This window comes from Lutra lutra, chromosome 17 (genome assembly GCF_902655055.1).
Source record: "Lutra lutra chromosome 17, mLutLut1.2, whole genome shotgun sequence".
NCBI lineage: Eukaryota > Metazoa > Chordata > Mammalia > Carnivora > Mustelidae > Lutra > Lutra lutra.
Window position 1 is genome coordinate 45,709,870 of NC_062294.1, and position 16,058 is coordinate 45,725,927.

The window sequence follows — 16,058 nt, forward strand, 5'->3', positions numbered from 1 at the left end:
AAGCAGAGGCTTCCCAGCTCAGAACCTCAGTTTGGTCTCTGTGAAATGGGAGAATGGCCTTCCTCACCATGGAGGTGGAGAGGCGGCAGCTAACTTCCGTTCTCTCCCCCTACAGCCTCCCAGGACACCACCTACTTGTAGCTCTGGCCAAGGTTTGGAATCTGCGGGTGGGGCTCCGGTGAGGGGCGTGGCCTTGGGCATCCTGGCCCAATGGGAGCTGGGGGGGCGGAGACTTCCTCCCAGCTCTGTCCAGCACGCGAATCCTCCTCTCAGTTCCATCTACCTCCCGGGTGCCCCAGAGGTCTCCGACCCCAGCCCACCCCCAGCCCACCCGCCCAGCCTACAGCCCCGTCCTCCTATTCCCTGACCTCAGCCCGTGCCCCTCGGGCCTCGACATCATGGGTGACGGAGGAGAGGGCGAGGATGAGGTCCAGTTTCTGCGCACGGTGCGTATCTCTGTGTTAGGGGGTCTCTGGGGCTATCTCTCGGGTCCTCTGAGTGTCTCTTTTTCTTGGGATATCTCTGTACTGATTGCTGGTGGCCTTTGAGTCTCAGGGTCTATTCCTCTGTCCCTCTGGGTGACCGTCACTCTTTCTCCTTTTTCGTCTCTCAGTCTCGCTCACCTTTCTCACCATAGAGAATTAGAAGACTTTGGGAGTGCAGAATGGGGAGGGAGATCTTCGGCCACACTCTCTTCTGACATTAGTTATTTGTCCTAGAGAAGAGGGGCCGCTGAGGGAGCACCTCCCTCCCACCCACTCCCCACCACCCTGGAAGTGGGCACTTGGGGAAGGTGATTCTAATTCCTGAGCTTAATTTAGCTGTTCCCCCTCCCCCAACGCCACACCACCTAGCCTGATTCTCTTTTGCTCCAGACTCTGACCTAGTTTAAATTTTGGGAAGGAGGCTGGGGTGGTATGGAGGACCTAACTTCTTGAAACTTCCAGCCGTTGAGGGTCTCCTGGGAGGGGACCTTCGGGTTCTGTGTCTTCTTTCTTCCCTCCTCCCTTTTGGGTAGTAGGACCAAATATGGCTGCTAATCGTCTTTGGGTAGTGTCTCTCCCTATCCATCTTTTTGGGTTCTCTGTCTTGCTGTCTCTCCATCTCTGTCTCTCCCTGTCTCTGTCTCTGTCTTTGTTCTTTGGCTTTAGGCCTTCTTCATTTTGTTCTGCCTCCCTAGCTCTGACTCCTGGCATCTCTGATCCCCTGCTGGGGGGCAGGGATGGGAATTGGAACAACAGGTGTCCCTCCCAGAATAGCCAGCTTTTCTGGGGCCTGGGCAGGGGACGGGAGAGGATGGGGAGGGGAGGGGCTGTCCATCTCAGAGTCCTTCCCACTTTTCCCTCCCAGTGGCTGATCTGGGTGTGGGGCTGAGTGTATGGGAGGGGATGTTCTCTCTTCTGGTCCAGGTCTGCTGACCCTGCACTAGCCCCTCCCCTCCTCCACCCAGGCCCTGGGAAATGCTGACACAGCATTCCAGGCCCCAGAATAGGACCCTGGTGAGCTGGGTCCGGTTTCCTGGGAGGGAGGAACAAACAGCTGGGACTGGTAGTGAAGGATAGGGACAGCTGGCCATTCAGCCACAGGAGGAGGCCTGGCTTCACCCTAGACTCTTGCCCCCGCTCTAGCCCCTAGTGGACACTGCAGGTTGGGCTCTCCCCTCCTCCCCGTCCCTAATAAGACTATGGCCATGGTATCAGCCTTGAGCAGCCACTCTATGTCAGGCCCCATGCCCAGGGCCTCAGTCTCCTGAGACATCTAATTATATCCTCGCCTGCCCTATCTTCTGAGGTAGGCCCCTATCTTTATCTCCCTGGGAGATTTGAGGGAAACCAAGACCTGAGTGGTAGAGTCACTTGCCCAAGGTCAAGGCCAAGAAGTACCATCTCTGGATGCCCCTGGGACCCAGCCCCTCTGCTTTCACAAGAGGAGAACTGAACTCACACTTGCCAGGTTAAGCTGGGCTGGGGTCTAGAGCTCTGGCCCCAGGCATCTCTTGGGCCCAGACTAGGTCTGTTTTCCTGAGCTTTATTGAGATGGTGTGGTATTTCTCTCACACTTTTTGGACCTCATCCCACCAGTCAGAAATACATTTTACCTCGCAACTCAGTGCATGCAAATACACACATACATTATTTGTAAAACCCAACTTTATTGGGGCAGAATTGACATGCAATAAGTTGTACCCATTTTCCGTGTCCTAGTTCAGTGAGTCTCGAGAAACTTCACATAGGCACGGAACCACCTCGTAAGCAAGACATAGAACGTTTCCTTTACCCCCAGAAAGTTCCCTCTTGCTCTTCTCAGTACTTGCTCTGTCTGTTTGCTGTATTTCCCTGTAGTCTCCATTAGGAATGTTGAGGGTTTCGTAGACCACATCTGCTCCTCTGCCTTGCTTCTTTTGCTCAGCCTGTTTTGATATTATCCACGTAGCGTGTGCCAAGAGCTTATTTCTTTTTGTTCCCGAGTGATACCGCACTGTGTGAGCGCGCCACAATTAGTTTCTCAGTTCACCTGCCGATGGACATTTGGGTTGCCTCCCAATTCGTGTGATTATAGACAAGTTGGGTGCATTCACACGTACGTATTTTTTCCCAGAAACAGGTTTTATAAAATGTAGGGAGCCCTTAGAACAGGCGGGGCATGTTACTCTGTTCTACTCTACTTGATTTCACTTTTTAAGCATGGTGGCCATGTTCCCCCACAAATGATTTCATTTCTGTTTGATGGGTGATGACCTCTAGCCCTGTCTGTGCTGGGGTTGCTCAAAGCATGGCCGGCGTCAGAGCCAGAAGGCTGGTAATGGTCCGGATTCTCTGCTCCCCTCCCTGCAGAGCTGCTGAATTGTGCCCTTGGTGTCAGATGGGAAACCAAGGCAGTAGGGGAGCTGCTTTTGTAACCAGGCCACCTCCTTTCATTCTGCTGCAGGAGGAAGTCAGAGAATCTTGATGTATGATTGGGCCTCCGGTCTCTGGCTGATATCCTGGTTAGCCATTTGCTTGCTTCCTAACTTTGGGCAAGTGATTTGAAGTTTTCTCTCTGAGCCTCAGTTTCCTAAGCTGGGCAATGGGGGCAAAAATAGGTACCATAAGGATTCAAGGGGCTCCATGTCAACTCTCCCTGAGCTCATCTTCTCTTGCTTTCTCGCTCCTGCTTCTACTGCCTCCTGTGTCCCTTGCTATTCCTCAGCACCCGCATTGTCTGCCCCTGGCTTCCAGAATGTTCTTTGCCTCGAAATGAGCAGGCCAGATCCTCTTCTTGTTAGTTGGACAAGGCACAGCTCAAATGTCATCTCCTTGGAGAGGCTGCCACTTCACCCCCTCACTGATGTCATCTCTACCCCCAAAGCCACTCTGTTACACCAGCCTGGGTTATTTGTTTCATAACACTGGCCACTGAAGTGAAAATGATGCATCTATTCCCTTGTGTATTGTGTGTGTCCCCCAAGAGGATGGCAGCCCCATGAGGACAGGGACTTGATCTGCTTTTTTCGCTGCTCTATATCCGGTGCCTAGATCAGGGCCTGGCGAGAGCCACCATCAATAAGTGCCTGCCAAAGGAACGTAAAGCTCTGAGCGTAAGGCTGAGTAGAGAGTAAGCGCTTAATACATGCAATGTATTAGACATGTATTATTACATGTCTAGCCCTGTGAACACACAAGTGCCCGGTGTGTGCCGGGAGGTTGGGGTTGAAGGTTACAGGTTACAGATCTCTCCTTCCACCCTGGCTGAGCGGTGGGCTGGGGGCTGCCTGTGTGCTCGGGAGCCCAGGACTGGAGTGAGTTTGTGTGATATGCTGGATGGAAGGGCTGGAGGCTGTGTGTCCTCGGGCAGGACTCCAAACTTCTTTGAGCCTGTTTTCTCAGCTGTAGAAAGGAATAACCTCTGCCTTACTCAGTGGTTAAGAGCTGGGGTCTCTATTACTTTTGGCTGATGTCTAGGTATTGGGCATTCTCCCATGCACATTTATATTAGTTATAATTGGAGCTATGGGCTACTTTACTAATATAAGAAGAGGTAGTCTAGTGTTCAAAGAGTGTGGCATATAGAGCCCCAGCGTTGGGATCCAATCCCAGCTCAGCCACAGGACAGCTGTGTGACTTCAGGCAGGTTACTTGACCTCTCTGGGTCTCAGTTTCCACAGGTTCACATCCTGGAACTTTTCTCAGAGGATTCAGTAATGAGTTCATGTGTGTTAAGTTCTTGGAATGGGACCCGGCACATAGAAAACACTTTATTTTACTTAAAACTTTAACTTATAATCTTGAAATCATTTCCAGCTTAGAGCAAAGTTGCAAGGTTACTTGGAAGAACTCCCATGTGGCCTTAGGTAATTTTTCCCCACTTGTTAAGATTTGGCACATTTGCTTTATCTCTCTCTCCCTCCCTCTCTTTGCACATTTCGCCCCTAAACTTTTTGAGAGTAAGCTGTGGACATGATTCTTTTTTTTTTTTTTTTAAGATTATTTATTTATTTATTTGACAGAGATCACAGGTAGGCAGAGAGGCAGGCAGAGAGAGAGAGAGGAGGAAGCAGGCTCCCCACAGAGCAGAGAGCCCGATGTGGGGCTCGATCCCAGGACCCTGGGATCATGACCTGAGCCGAAGGCAGAGGCTTAACCCACTGAGCCACCCAGGCGCCCCTGTGGACATGATTCTTAAGTCCTAAAACACTTTCAGTGTCTGTTTCCAAAGAAACGAGGGCAGTCTCTTACAAAACCGCAGGACAGTCATCAATGTCAGGAAATGTAGTATCACTCTGATGCTGTTATCTGTCACAGTCCTGGTCGGGCTTTCACCAGCGGTCACCAGGAGTCCCTCATAGCCTGTCCCCTACCACCCAGGATCTAGTCTGGGCTTGGCATTGCATTCACACATTAGAAGACACTCCTCATGGTGACTCTTTGTATCAGTTCAGGTCTTGATCTTAGGATCCTGTGTTTGAGCCCCGCATTGGACGCCATGCTGGGTGTGGAGCCTGCTTAATTAAGAGAGAAAGAAAGAAAGAAAGAAAGAGAGAAAGGAAGGAGGGAAGGAATGAAGGAAGAGAGAGGAAGGAAGGAAGGAAAAAAAGAACTCCTTAATTGATCGCCATTACTGAAACACAAGAGAGACGTTAGAGAAGGCTGAGCTTAAAAGGCATTGAACTTGGGGTGCTTATAGTTTCCACCTCCAATGGCTCACCTTGCAGACCTCACTGGAGTCAGCAGGACTGGGGTTCAAATCCCAGCACCTCCCCTTGTCGGGTATATGGCCTTGGACAAGCTCTGCCAGCTCCTTGAGCCTCAGTTTTTCCATTTTACAATGGGGATGACTCTAGTTCCTGTCTCCTGGGATGTTAGAAGTGTGTGGAGTCCTTGGCACGGGCCCGCATGTGACACATGGTGAGGTGGGTCTCACCAGAGGCCATCCCTTTCATGAGGAGAAGGGTGCGGTGTCAGGCCGCAGTGTCTGCGGGAGCCCTGACCCCGCGGCCCGTTCCCCAGGACGACGAAGTGGTCCTTCAGTGCAGTGCCACTGTGCTCAAGGAGCAACTGAAACTCTGCCTGGCCGCTGAGGGCTTTGGAAACCGCCTCTGCTTCCTGGAGCCCACCAGCAACGCCCAGGTCTGTGTGGGAGTGTGCGCGGGGCGGGGGGTGTCCTGAAGGGGCAGAGTCTAGGGTCCAAAGAAGAGGGGTCTGGGTCTGAAGAGGGGTTGCTGACAGGAGAAAAAACAGAGAGGGGCTAAGAAGGAAAGGGGGCTGGAGGTCTGAGGTAGGTGGGAGTGGGGACCTGAGGGGGAGTGGGGGGTCTGAGGAGATAGAGAATCTTGAGTTCAAAAAAAAGAGGGGCTCTGGAGGCGGCTGCTGATAGGAGAGAAAATGGGGAGTTGCAAAGCAAAGGGGGCCAGAGGCCTGAGGTAGGTAGGTCTGTGGAGGGAGGGGCAGGGGCTCCAGAATCTCAAGAGGCAGGTGTCCAAGGGGGCAGAGGACATTGGATCCAAAGCAAAAGGGCCTGGAGTGTTGGGGGGTGCTAGCAGGGTCAGGGGGCTGACTGGAGAGGGAGTTAGAAGCTGAGAGTGGAGGGAGCCCAGGTTTGAGGGGGAGGTGGGCTCAGGGTCTGACCTAGGGAGTAGAGGTGACCTAGGGACAGGGGAAAGGAAGGAGCCATAGAGTCAGATGGTGGAGGAGGCCGAGGGTCTGAGGGGGTCAGAGAGTCTTGGGTCCAAGGGAAAGGGTACTCATGAGTCTGAGGTGACTGAGTGGGAGACTGAGGAGGAATGCCCAAGGTTGGACCTTCCTGTGATTTGGAAGCAGTGTTCACCAGTGTCTGAGGAAGGAGGCAGGAGTTGGGACTATCGTGATGGCAGGGTGGGGCTTCCTGCAGGGTCTCAGAGATTTGGGTTATCTGCAGGGGAAGGCCATGGCATTGGAGCAGGTGCAGTGTCTGAGAGAGGGCTGAGGCTCCTTTGAAGATGAGGTGGGGTGTGGGGTACTCAGGCGGGAAGGGTAGTGTGGAAGCTTCTGTGAGGTTCAGGTGGGGTTTAGGTGTTTGAGGGAGGAGGCATGTTTTCTGTGATGTCGGTATAGATTCAGGGTGTCTGAAGGGGTGGCAGAGTGTAGGGGCTTCTTGGGGGATTGGGGTCAGGTCTGGGCCTCTAAGGGGTGTGGGTATTCAGACTGGGGCTCAGGGGCCTTCAGGCCCCCCCACTCACATCTCCCCTCACCCCAGAATGTGCCCCCCGATCTGGCCATCTGTTGCTTCGTCCTGGAGCAGTCTTTGTCTGTCCGAGCCCTGCAGGAGATGCTGGCCAACACCGTGGAGGCTGGCGTGGAGGTGAGGCTCCTGCCCCTGCAGGGTGCAGGGGCAGGGCACAGGGGCGGGGCGCAGGGGTAGGGCTGGGCAGGAACACCTGGGGCTTGTTCACCATCTGCTGTTCTTCCTCTCTCTGTCCCGACCCTCACAGGCCCTCAATTTGGATAAGTGGGTAGGTCTGGCCTTGGGTGTCACCTGTCCTTCCCCCCTCTCCTGACACCAGGCCCGCCTCTTGGGCCCACATCCTGCACACAGGGGCTGGGGGCCTCCCCCACCCCAGTTGTCAGGGGCTGTGGAGCCCAGACAGGCCAGGCAGGAAGGAAGGAAGGGGGTAGGGGCTTTTGAGCCCCCGTGCCCCAGCTTGCTCCTTTCTCCTCTTTCCCATCCTTTCCTTCAACCCCGATCCCAGCTCTTCTCTGCATGGGACCTCCCCTCTCACCTCCCCCTGTCCCAAGTGTGGGTCCCCTCTGCTCCAGGAGTGGGTTGGCCATGTGATCTTGGGGCCCATCACATGGGCCTTCAGAGCATGGGCATGTGAGAGCCAGGATGGGAGGCATGATGCCATCAAGAGACGGGTGGCCTTCCCCCTAAGGAGGGGCCAAGTCTCCTTATGCTTAGCGGGGGCGGGGGGGGATGTGACAGCACAGCCACTCCTATGCGAGGTTCAAAGGTTTGACAGCTGGCAGGACTATTCCAGTGCACACTGGCTGCAGCTCAGCTGTGTTATGACAGGTTACAGCAGAAAGGGCCAAGGCCCATGGTACATGAGGTATTAGGGCTTCCCTGAGAGTCCCCAGGGAACGGGAAGTGGGCTTCGGCTTCCCTGAGGGCCTTTGGGACCTGGTTAACAAGATGAAGGAGGCAGGGAGGACAGAGTGGGCTTTGGGAAATATAAAACACCCTATCCACAGGCTTCTTAGAGACATAGTACCTACTTCCACGAATGGGGAAACTGAGGCAAAGAATCTGTTGAGGTTCTGACCTAAGGCTTCCTTGTGCCCAGGCCTGAGCATGGTGTTTTATGGGGAGCATATTGCCACCTGGGATAGGCCAGATGCCTTGGGGGGTTCTGTGCTCACTCTGTGCCCTCTCTATCCTCCCCTCCCCCCAGTCATCCCAGGGCGGAGGCCACAGGACACTCCTGTATGGCCATGCCATCCTGCTCCGGCACACACACAGCGGCATGGTGAGTGCCAGAACGAGGGCGGCTGGGCAGGGGCAGGAGACGCAGGGTCTGCGGGAGGAGGCTGACCCCCCTCTACCACCCTAGTACTTGAGCTGCCTTACCACCTCCCGCTCCATGACTGACAAGCTGGCCTTCGACGTGGGACTGCAGGAAGACGCCACAGGTGCAGGGCTGGAGCGGGGAGGGCCGCAATGGGGAGACTGCGGGCAGGGGCTGGGGCTCAGGAGGTGCAGGACTGGGGGGCGGGGCAGGGATGCGGGGGACAAGAGCAACTTGGGTCAACATGGGGGAACCCGAGGCAGAGGGTCCGAGGGCGGAAACGGAGGACGTGAGGCAAAGAGTAGGTAATCAGAGATGACTGGAGAATTCGGAACTGAGGGGCAGGAGGCTCCGTGGCTGGGAAGCCCTCGGGGAGGAGCGTTCTGGGTAGCCCTCATTCTGACAGTGGGGCCCGCTCCACAGGAGAGGCCTGTTGGTGGACGATGCATCCGGCCTCCAAGCAGAGGTCGGAAGGAGAGAAAGTCCGCGTGGGGGATGACCTCATCCTCGTTAGTGTCTCCTCAGAGCGCTACCTGGTGAGCAGTCCACCCCCAGCCCGGCTACTCCTGCCCCCCGGGGGGCGGGGCCCGGGACCACCCCGCCCACCTCCTCAGCCTCCTTTTGCTGGCTCTCTGGCCCCCACTTCCGAGCTTCCTGACCTCTGGCATCCACTTCCGGCCTTTGGTGCCCTGTGTCTCCCGTTGGATCTTGGTTTCCTGATGTGTGATCTCTGATTTTGTCTCCTGTCTGCTGCTTTCCCTGCTTCCGCCTTTGGTTTGTGGCCTCTGACTCTGGAACTATTGCTCACCCCGCCATCGTCTCTGACCGCCACATCCTGGTTGCCCCTAGCACCTGTCCACGGCCAGTGGGGAGCTCCAGGTCGATGCCTCCTTTATGCAGACACTGTGGAACATGAACCCCATCTGCTCTGGCTGCGAAGAAGGTGAGGGTCCCAGACCTCCTGCCTCTAAACCGGGACTCCCAAAACAGACTTCTCATTCTGCCCCCAAACATGTCCATACTGAGCCTTGGAACCTTAGACCCCAAACCGAGATCTCCACATTATGACCCTCATATTTAGACGTCCAGCTGACCCCAAATCCAGAACCTTGGAGCTCAGACCCTAAACCCCAAACTCAGTGTCAGACACTTGAATCCAGACCCCAAATCTCACATGCCAAATTCGCGGCCTGGGGATCACTCAGACCCTTACACTCAGATCCAAAGCTGAAAAAATTATATTTGGAGCTTGTCCCTCAGATGCCCAAGCCTCACATGACAAACACAGATGGAGACCTGTGTCTCCATCAGCTCCCAGATCAGCTCCCACACTCAGGCTCCCAAATTTAAACTCAGATACCCAAGTTAGACCCCAAACCTCAGCCAACTGACCTCAGACCTCCAAGTTTTAACCTCAGGTATCTAAATCTTCCAAATGCAGACCCTTAGGCTAGGACCCCACAGCATGACCCCAAAACTTTGACCCCAACTCTCACGCCCACACCTCACACCCAAGCTGAGACTTAAACCACTGAAACTTCTGGCCTTAATCTCAAATATACCAGCTTCTGACTCCAAAGTCCAGATTTAACTTCAGACCCAAACCTCAGATACCAGCCTCACACCTCCAAAATCAACACTCCCAAGACCAGACCCTAGCCTGAGACCCAACCATCGCACCTCTAACCCCAGACCCCAAATCAAGGCTTGGAACTCAGAGCCTAGTATCCAGGAACATTAGACTCAAACCCCTGACTCCAACCTCAAAAATCCAAACTCAGATTCACAAACCCCCCAACCTCAGCCCTGTATACTCAGACCCCCAAAATTACATCCCCTGCCTTGGACCCTAATCTCATATCCCCACTTCAGTCCTCGAACTTAGCCCAAATCTCAGACTGCCACTTTGGATCCCAAAACTCAGATCTCCAACTGCAGACCCCCCAAACTCAGCCCCAGCCTCCCACAGGGGAAAAGCAGGACCCCTGGACTCGTCTTTGGCTTCTGAGCTCTCCAGGGCTCCAGCCCCTTGATGACCTCTTTCCCTTGCTCCTCTCCAGGCTATGTAACTGGGGGCCATGTCCTCCGCCTCTTTCACGGACACATGGATGAATGTCTGACCATTTCCCCCGCTGACAGTGAGGACCAGCGCAGGTCTGGGATGGGGACAAGAGGCCCTGGGGTGTTGGGGCAGGAGTGGGGAGCAGTGAGGTAGGCCGGGGGGATAGCACCCTGTGGGTAGGGCTGGGGATCACATTTTGGGGAGGCTGGTGACTGAACCCCTGACCTCACTTTCTCTCGTGCCCCTAGACTTGTCCACTATGAGGGGGGAGCTGTGTGCACCCATGCCCGCTCCCTCTGGAGACTGGAGCCGCTGAGAATCAGGTGGGGGGCTTGGGGGTGAGAGCTCTTGGTGGGGGCCTGGGAGGGGAGAGAGAATCTTGAAGGAAGATCTAAGAAAGAAACTGGAGACTTGTGAGGGAAAATCAGGGGAGCCCAAGAAGGTGATGAGGGTTTCAGGGTCTTTGAATCCTGGAGGAAAAGGCCTTAGGGGAGGGTGGGCCTTCCTGAGGGAGAGATCGGGGGTCCCCAGTAAAAATGTGGGGAGCAGCCCCCCCAGAAGAAGGCTGGGGGCTTGATGAGGTTTGGACCAAGACAGTGGTGTCCATGGGAGCACCGGGCAGTCCTCTGACCCTCCACGCCTTCACCCTTCGCAGCTGGAGTGGGAGCCACCTGCGCTGGGGCCAGCCACTCCGCATCCGGCATGTCACCACTGGGCGGTACCTGGCGCTCACCGAGGACCAGGGCCTGGTGGTGGTCGATGCCAGCAAGGCCCACACCAAGGCCACCTCCTTCTGCTTCCGCATCTCCAAGGTCGGTGGGGGTCAGGGTGCCCTCCCTCACTTGGAGCCCTGAATCCAGCCCCAGCCCCCATTCTGCAGGCTCTCTGGGGCATGGCTCCCCGATTAAATACACAGGCAGAGGAGGCTGACCTCTGTGCCCTGCCCCTGCAGGAGAAGCTGGATATGGCCCCCAAGCGGGATGTGGATGGCATGGGTCCCCCTGAGATCAAGTATGGGGAGTCACTGTGCTTCGTGCAGCACGTGGCCTCAGGCCTGTGGCTCACCTACGCCGCCCCAGACCCCAAGGCCCTGCGGCTTGGTGTGCTCAAGAAGAAGGTGGGTGCCTGGTGAGGGGAAAGCATGGGGGTGCCAGCAGGGGTGGGAACGGGACTGTGGGGGTAGTCGTGCCTGTGCCTTTGGGAGGTTAAGGGCAGTACTGAGAGAGAAACTGAGATTGAGAGAGACAGGAAGGAAGAAAGGGATAGACAGAGGGGGAGAGAGTCAGAGAGAGAGAGAGATACAGAGACAGAGAAAGGCAGAGACAAAAAGACATGGAAACAGGGGCACCTGGGTGGTTCAGTCACTGAAGTGCCTGCCTTCGACTCAGGTCATGACCCCAGGGTCCTGGGATCAAGCCCTGTGTTGGGCTCCCTGCTCAGCAGGGAGTCTGCTTCCCTCCCTCTCCCTCTTTGTGTGCATGCTCTCTCTCTCTCTCTCAAATAAATAAGTCTTTTTTTTATTTTTTTTTATTTTTTTATTTTTTTCAGCATAACAGTATTCATTATTTTTGCACCACACCCAGTGCTCCATGCAATCCGTGCCCTCTACAATGCCCACCACCTGGTGCCCCCAACCTCCCACCCCCCACCCCTTCAAAATTCTCAGATCGTTTTTCAGAGTCCATAGTCTCTCATGGTTCACCTCCCCTTCCAATTTCCCTCAACTCCCTTCTCCTCAACATCTCCCCTTGTCCTCCATGCTATTTGTTATGCTCCACAAATAAGTGAAACCATATGATAATTGACTCTCTCTGCTTGACTTATTTCTCAAATAAATAAGTCTTAAAAAAGACATGGAAACAGAAAAACGGAGAAAGACAAAGACAGAGGAGAGATGGAAAAGACAGAGAGAGACATACAGAGAGAGAGCCAATGACAAACAGACCAAGAATAATTTTCGGCAAGTTATTGAATACCCCAGTTGTTTTGGATGTGTATATGGAAAAGTAGGCAAGCTATACAGACCTGTCTCCTGCCCTCCCAATACTGAGACATAGTGAATAAACTGTCTTTAATGAAGTACACAGCTGCTCTGGACAGAGGGCACAGCATATGCAAAGGTCCTGAGGTTGGACTGAGATTGGTTTGTCACAATACCAGAAAGAAGATCCAGTTTGGCAGGAGTGCAGAGATTGAGGGACAAGTCTTGGAAGATAAGGACAGAGAGGAGATGTGAGCAGATCACGTGGGGCCTAGTGGGCCATGGGCAGGGTCCTGGCTTTTACTCTTAGTGAGATGGAGCCCCAACAGCGTTTTAAGCAGACCAGCAAGGTGACCTGAGGTTCATGGGGTTTCTTAGCTGCTTGTGGGAGTAGATGGGGTGGGGGTGGGGAGCAGAGCTGGAGTGGGAGCCCAGGGAGGTGCCTGCTGCCATGGTCAGGTGGGACAAAACAGTGGCAGGACCACGGTGGGGACTGCGGAGTGGGGAAGGTGGCAGGTTCTGGTTATATTGTGAGGGTGGAGCCAATAGGATTTTCTGACAGACTGGTTATCGAGGTGGGAGGGACAGGGGTTGAGGATGAGGCCATGATTTTTGCCCTGAGCAGCTGGAAGGTCGGAAGTGCCATTAACTGAGTCAGGGATAGTCAAGTGTCAGCTCAGGATGACAGAGATCCAGTGTCTAGAACAGAACCCCTCAATAAAGAGTGAATGAGTCAGAAGAGTAGGGAGACACCTGTCTGCAAAAAAATGAGAGTTGTAGTTGGATACCTGCTGGGAGGGTATAGAGACAGGCCTGGCCCTAGGGGGGACTGTGGGAACCGTCAACACTGGCAGTATTTGCAGCCAGGGGACTGGGTGAGGTCCTGGGGAGGTCAGCTCAGCTGAAAGCTGGAAGCCGAGATGGTCTCATCTTACAGAAGGGTGGTCAGGCACTCAGTCAGGGATGTGTTAAGTTAGGCATGCCATTAGAGCCTTCTGGTGGGAGGATGTGAAGTCAGTAGTAGGTACGGATGGGGAGCGTCTGGCCTGGAAATAGATAAGACAGAGTCAGAGAGAGAGAGAGGCAAACACGGAGTCAAAGGGGGATAGAAACAGAGAGAAAGGAAGAGTCAGAGACAGGAGAGGCAGAGAGAGGGGGAATAAATAGAATGGAAGAAGAGTCAGGTGAAGAGGGATAGAAGGCGGGGTCTGGCAGAGAGTCTCCCTGGAGGACAGGGGCAGCTCTGGGGCTAGAGTCTGGATGGAGTTCTGGCGGCATTGCCCTTGGTGGCCCGGCCCACGCCTGACCTCTCTGTCCTCCCACTGCCAGGCCATGCTGCACCAGGAAGGCCACATGGATGACGCATTGTCCCTGACCCGCTGCCAGCAGGAGGAGTCCCAGGCTGCCCGCATGATTTACAGCACTGCCGGCCTGTACAACCAGTTCATTAAGTGAGCCACCGGCCCACTCTGCCCCTGGTCCAGTCAGGCCCCACCTTGACCCCGAAGCTCGTGGTGGTCATACACCTAACCCCTTTACTCTCTAGCTCTGACTTCCACACCCCTAACATACACAGGATCCCTAACCTCTAAGCCTCTGACCTCTATACACTTGGCCCCTAATCTGACCTTGAAAACCTTGACTTTGACCTCACAGCCCTGATCATCCAGACCCTTGATCCTGGAGCTCCCTAGCCTGACACCTACTTCCACAACCCCCTGGCTTACACAGGCATGAGTCCCCGTCCTATCTCTGGCCTTGGCCACTGTGTGACCTCAGGCCAATGTCAGTCTCAGTCTCCCCCACTGTAAAACAGGTGTGTCCTTGAGAGTTCTTTGGGGGCCTGGGGTAGGACTGGCCAGCGCCTCGTTAGAGCGCCGGTCGGGGCTCTTTGCTGACAAGTGCGCCGTCCCCACAGGGGCCTGGATAGCTTCAGCGGGAAGCCGCGGGGCTCGGGGCCACCAGCGGGCACAGCGCTGCCCATCGAGGGTGTCATCCTGAGCCTGCAGGACCTCATCGGCTACTTCGAGCCGCCCTCCGAGGAGCTGCAGCACGAGGAGAAGCAGAGCAAGCTGCGCAGCCTGCGGAACCGCCAGAGCCTCTTCCAGGAGGAGGTGAGGCTGCGGCAGGGGGCGGGGTTCGTGGTCACGGGGGGCGGAGCCTGTGGGAGGGGCTGGGCTGCGGCGCTGGGCAGTGCGGAGTGTGAGGGACCGGGTGGGAGGTGGAGTACATAGTGGTCTGAGAGCCTGCGGTAGCGGGGGAAATGTGATGGTGGTTGGGGCGGGGGAGTGTTGGGGAGGGGCGGGGAATATTTGTTGATGGGCGGAGCCTTGAGGGAGGGGCAGGGCTTTGGCAGAGCAGGGGCGGTGCCTGTGAGAGCGAGGCGCAACCAGGGCGAAGGCGGCGGGGCCGGCTTTTTTCCATCACCCGGGGCAGGGGGCGGGGTCTAAGTGAGCCCTAAGCGAAGCCCTGTGCGGAGGCTAGGCCTGCGGAGGCTGTGGGCCTGGGAAGAAGTCAGAGGATGAGGGTGTGTGACACAGGAGCCCGTGTCTGTGGAGGCTTGGCCGGCAGTTGGGAGAGTGGGGCATGGGGGTGGGGGCAGGGCCAGAGGTGGTTCTTTGAGCATCAGTGACCGGCAATGCAGGGAGGGCCCTCAGTTGCAGTCATGGACTGGGGGTCTGTGTGTCTCGAGAGCACGAAGGGAAGAGATATGGAGGCGTCTCTGCTCAGTACCGGGTCTGAGTGAGGGGGATCGAGCCGGGTGGGAGGAGCGGGCTGGACAAAGGTCTGAAGATCTGATGTCTCCACAGGGTGATGGAGGAGCATGTTCACTTAGATGCTAAAGACTGGCCCTCCTCCCCTCCAGGGACTCTCAGTCTGATCCGGAAATGATAATAGTAACAATAACAAAACTTATGGAGTGGAATTAGTATATGTGAAGCCTGGTGCCAGCACATAGCAGATGCTATGTAAGTGTTAGTGGTTATTACTACCTGGAATTTAGCCTTTATTATGTGCTAAGGGTGCTATATGCATGACATCCTCCTGATAACCCCAAGGGGGGTTGTAATTCCCATATTACAGATGGGTCAGAGAGATGAAGTCACAGCCATCTACCCTGTGGTGGTTTTTTGTTGTTGTTGATTTTGCCGTTTAAAGTGGCCTCCAAGTGTAGTTCTGGAGGGCTGCCTGTGTTCCTGAGCACAAGATGCTGTGATGTGCCTTACAGAGAAAATAGATGTTAGATAAGCTTCATTTAGGCATGAGTTATAGTGCTGTTGGCCGTGAATTTAATATTAATGAATCAACAATATGTATTAAATCAGTGTCTTTAAACAGACACACTTATAAAACAAGAGGATGTATTGACTGTTTGACAAAAATGTTGTAACTCAGAGAAACTCCCTGTTTGGTTCAGTATTTGCTGACTCCATGTTCATGGCAACTTTATTATTTTTTTTTTAAGATTTTATTTATTTGACAGAGAGAGAGAGAGAGAGAGATCATGAGTAGGCAGAGAGGCAGGCAGAGAGAGGGGGGGAAGCAGGCTCCCTGCCAAGCAGAGAGCCCGATGCGGGGCTTGATCCCAGGACCCTGAGACCATGACCTGAGCCGAAGGCAGAGGCTTAACCCACTGAGCCACCCAGGCGCCCCTCATGGCGACTTTAAAGAACCTATCTAGCACAAATAACAAGGACTAACTGTATATGTTTTATGTACCTTTCTATATATCTGTTATAATTCATGATAAAAGAAGACAAAGATGAAAATGTAAAATGCAAAGAAAATCTCTATGAAGGTTGGTGTGGAGAGTGAGGTGGGCAGCACCGGACCCGAGTGGGGTGCTTGGAAGTGGATGGGATGGAAACACAACTTCAGGAAGGAAAAGCACAAAGTCAGTCCTGATGTTAATAAGGATGTATTATGTTGGGGACAGTGGCAAAGAGGACGAGGACAGATGTGGGGTGCTGAGGAGGGGAATGGGAGTGGATAAG

General features: G+C 54.5%; 1 protein-coding gene across 5 annotated transcripts in view; it reads left to right on the forward strand.

The window, feature by feature from the left end:
• The first annotated feature begins 279 nt into the window (after positions 1-279).
• RYR1 (ryanodine receptor 1) overlaps positions 280-16,058 on the forward strand; it is a 110,343-nt gene continuing 94,564 nt past the window's right edge. For 3 of the 5 annotated variants that reach the window (XM_047712418.1, XM_047712419.1, XM_047712421.1), the window contains exons 1-13: positions 281-446; positions 5,487-5,606; positions 6,712-6,816; positions 7,907-7,981; positions 8,066-8,144; positions 8,444-8,556; positions 8,870-8,963; positions 10,081-10,174; positions 10,331-10,405; positions 10,738-10,894; positions 11,035-11,199; positions 13,393-13,514; positions 13,982-14,177. In XM_047712418.1, coding sequence (XP_047568374.1) covers positions 399-446; positions 5,487-5,606; positions 6,712-6,816; positions 7,907-7,981; positions 8,066-8,144; positions 8,444-8,556; positions 8,870-8,963; positions 10,081-10,174; positions 10,331-10,405; positions 10,738-10,894; positions 11,035-11,199; positions 13,393-13,514; positions 13,982-14,177 — 1,443 coding nt within the window. In that variant the 5' untranslated portion in view covers positions 281-398. Of the gene's footprint in view, positions 447-5,486; positions 5,607-6,711; positions 6,817-7,906; positions 7,982-8,065; positions 8,145-8,443; positions 8,557-8,869; positions 8,964-10,080; positions 10,175-10,330; positions 10,406-10,737; positions 10,895-11,034; positions 11,200-13,392; positions 13,515-13,981; positions 14,178-16,058 lie in introns of all 5 variants that reach the window. The other 2 variants (XR_007124101.1, XM_047712420.1) reach the window with 1 other exon arrangement.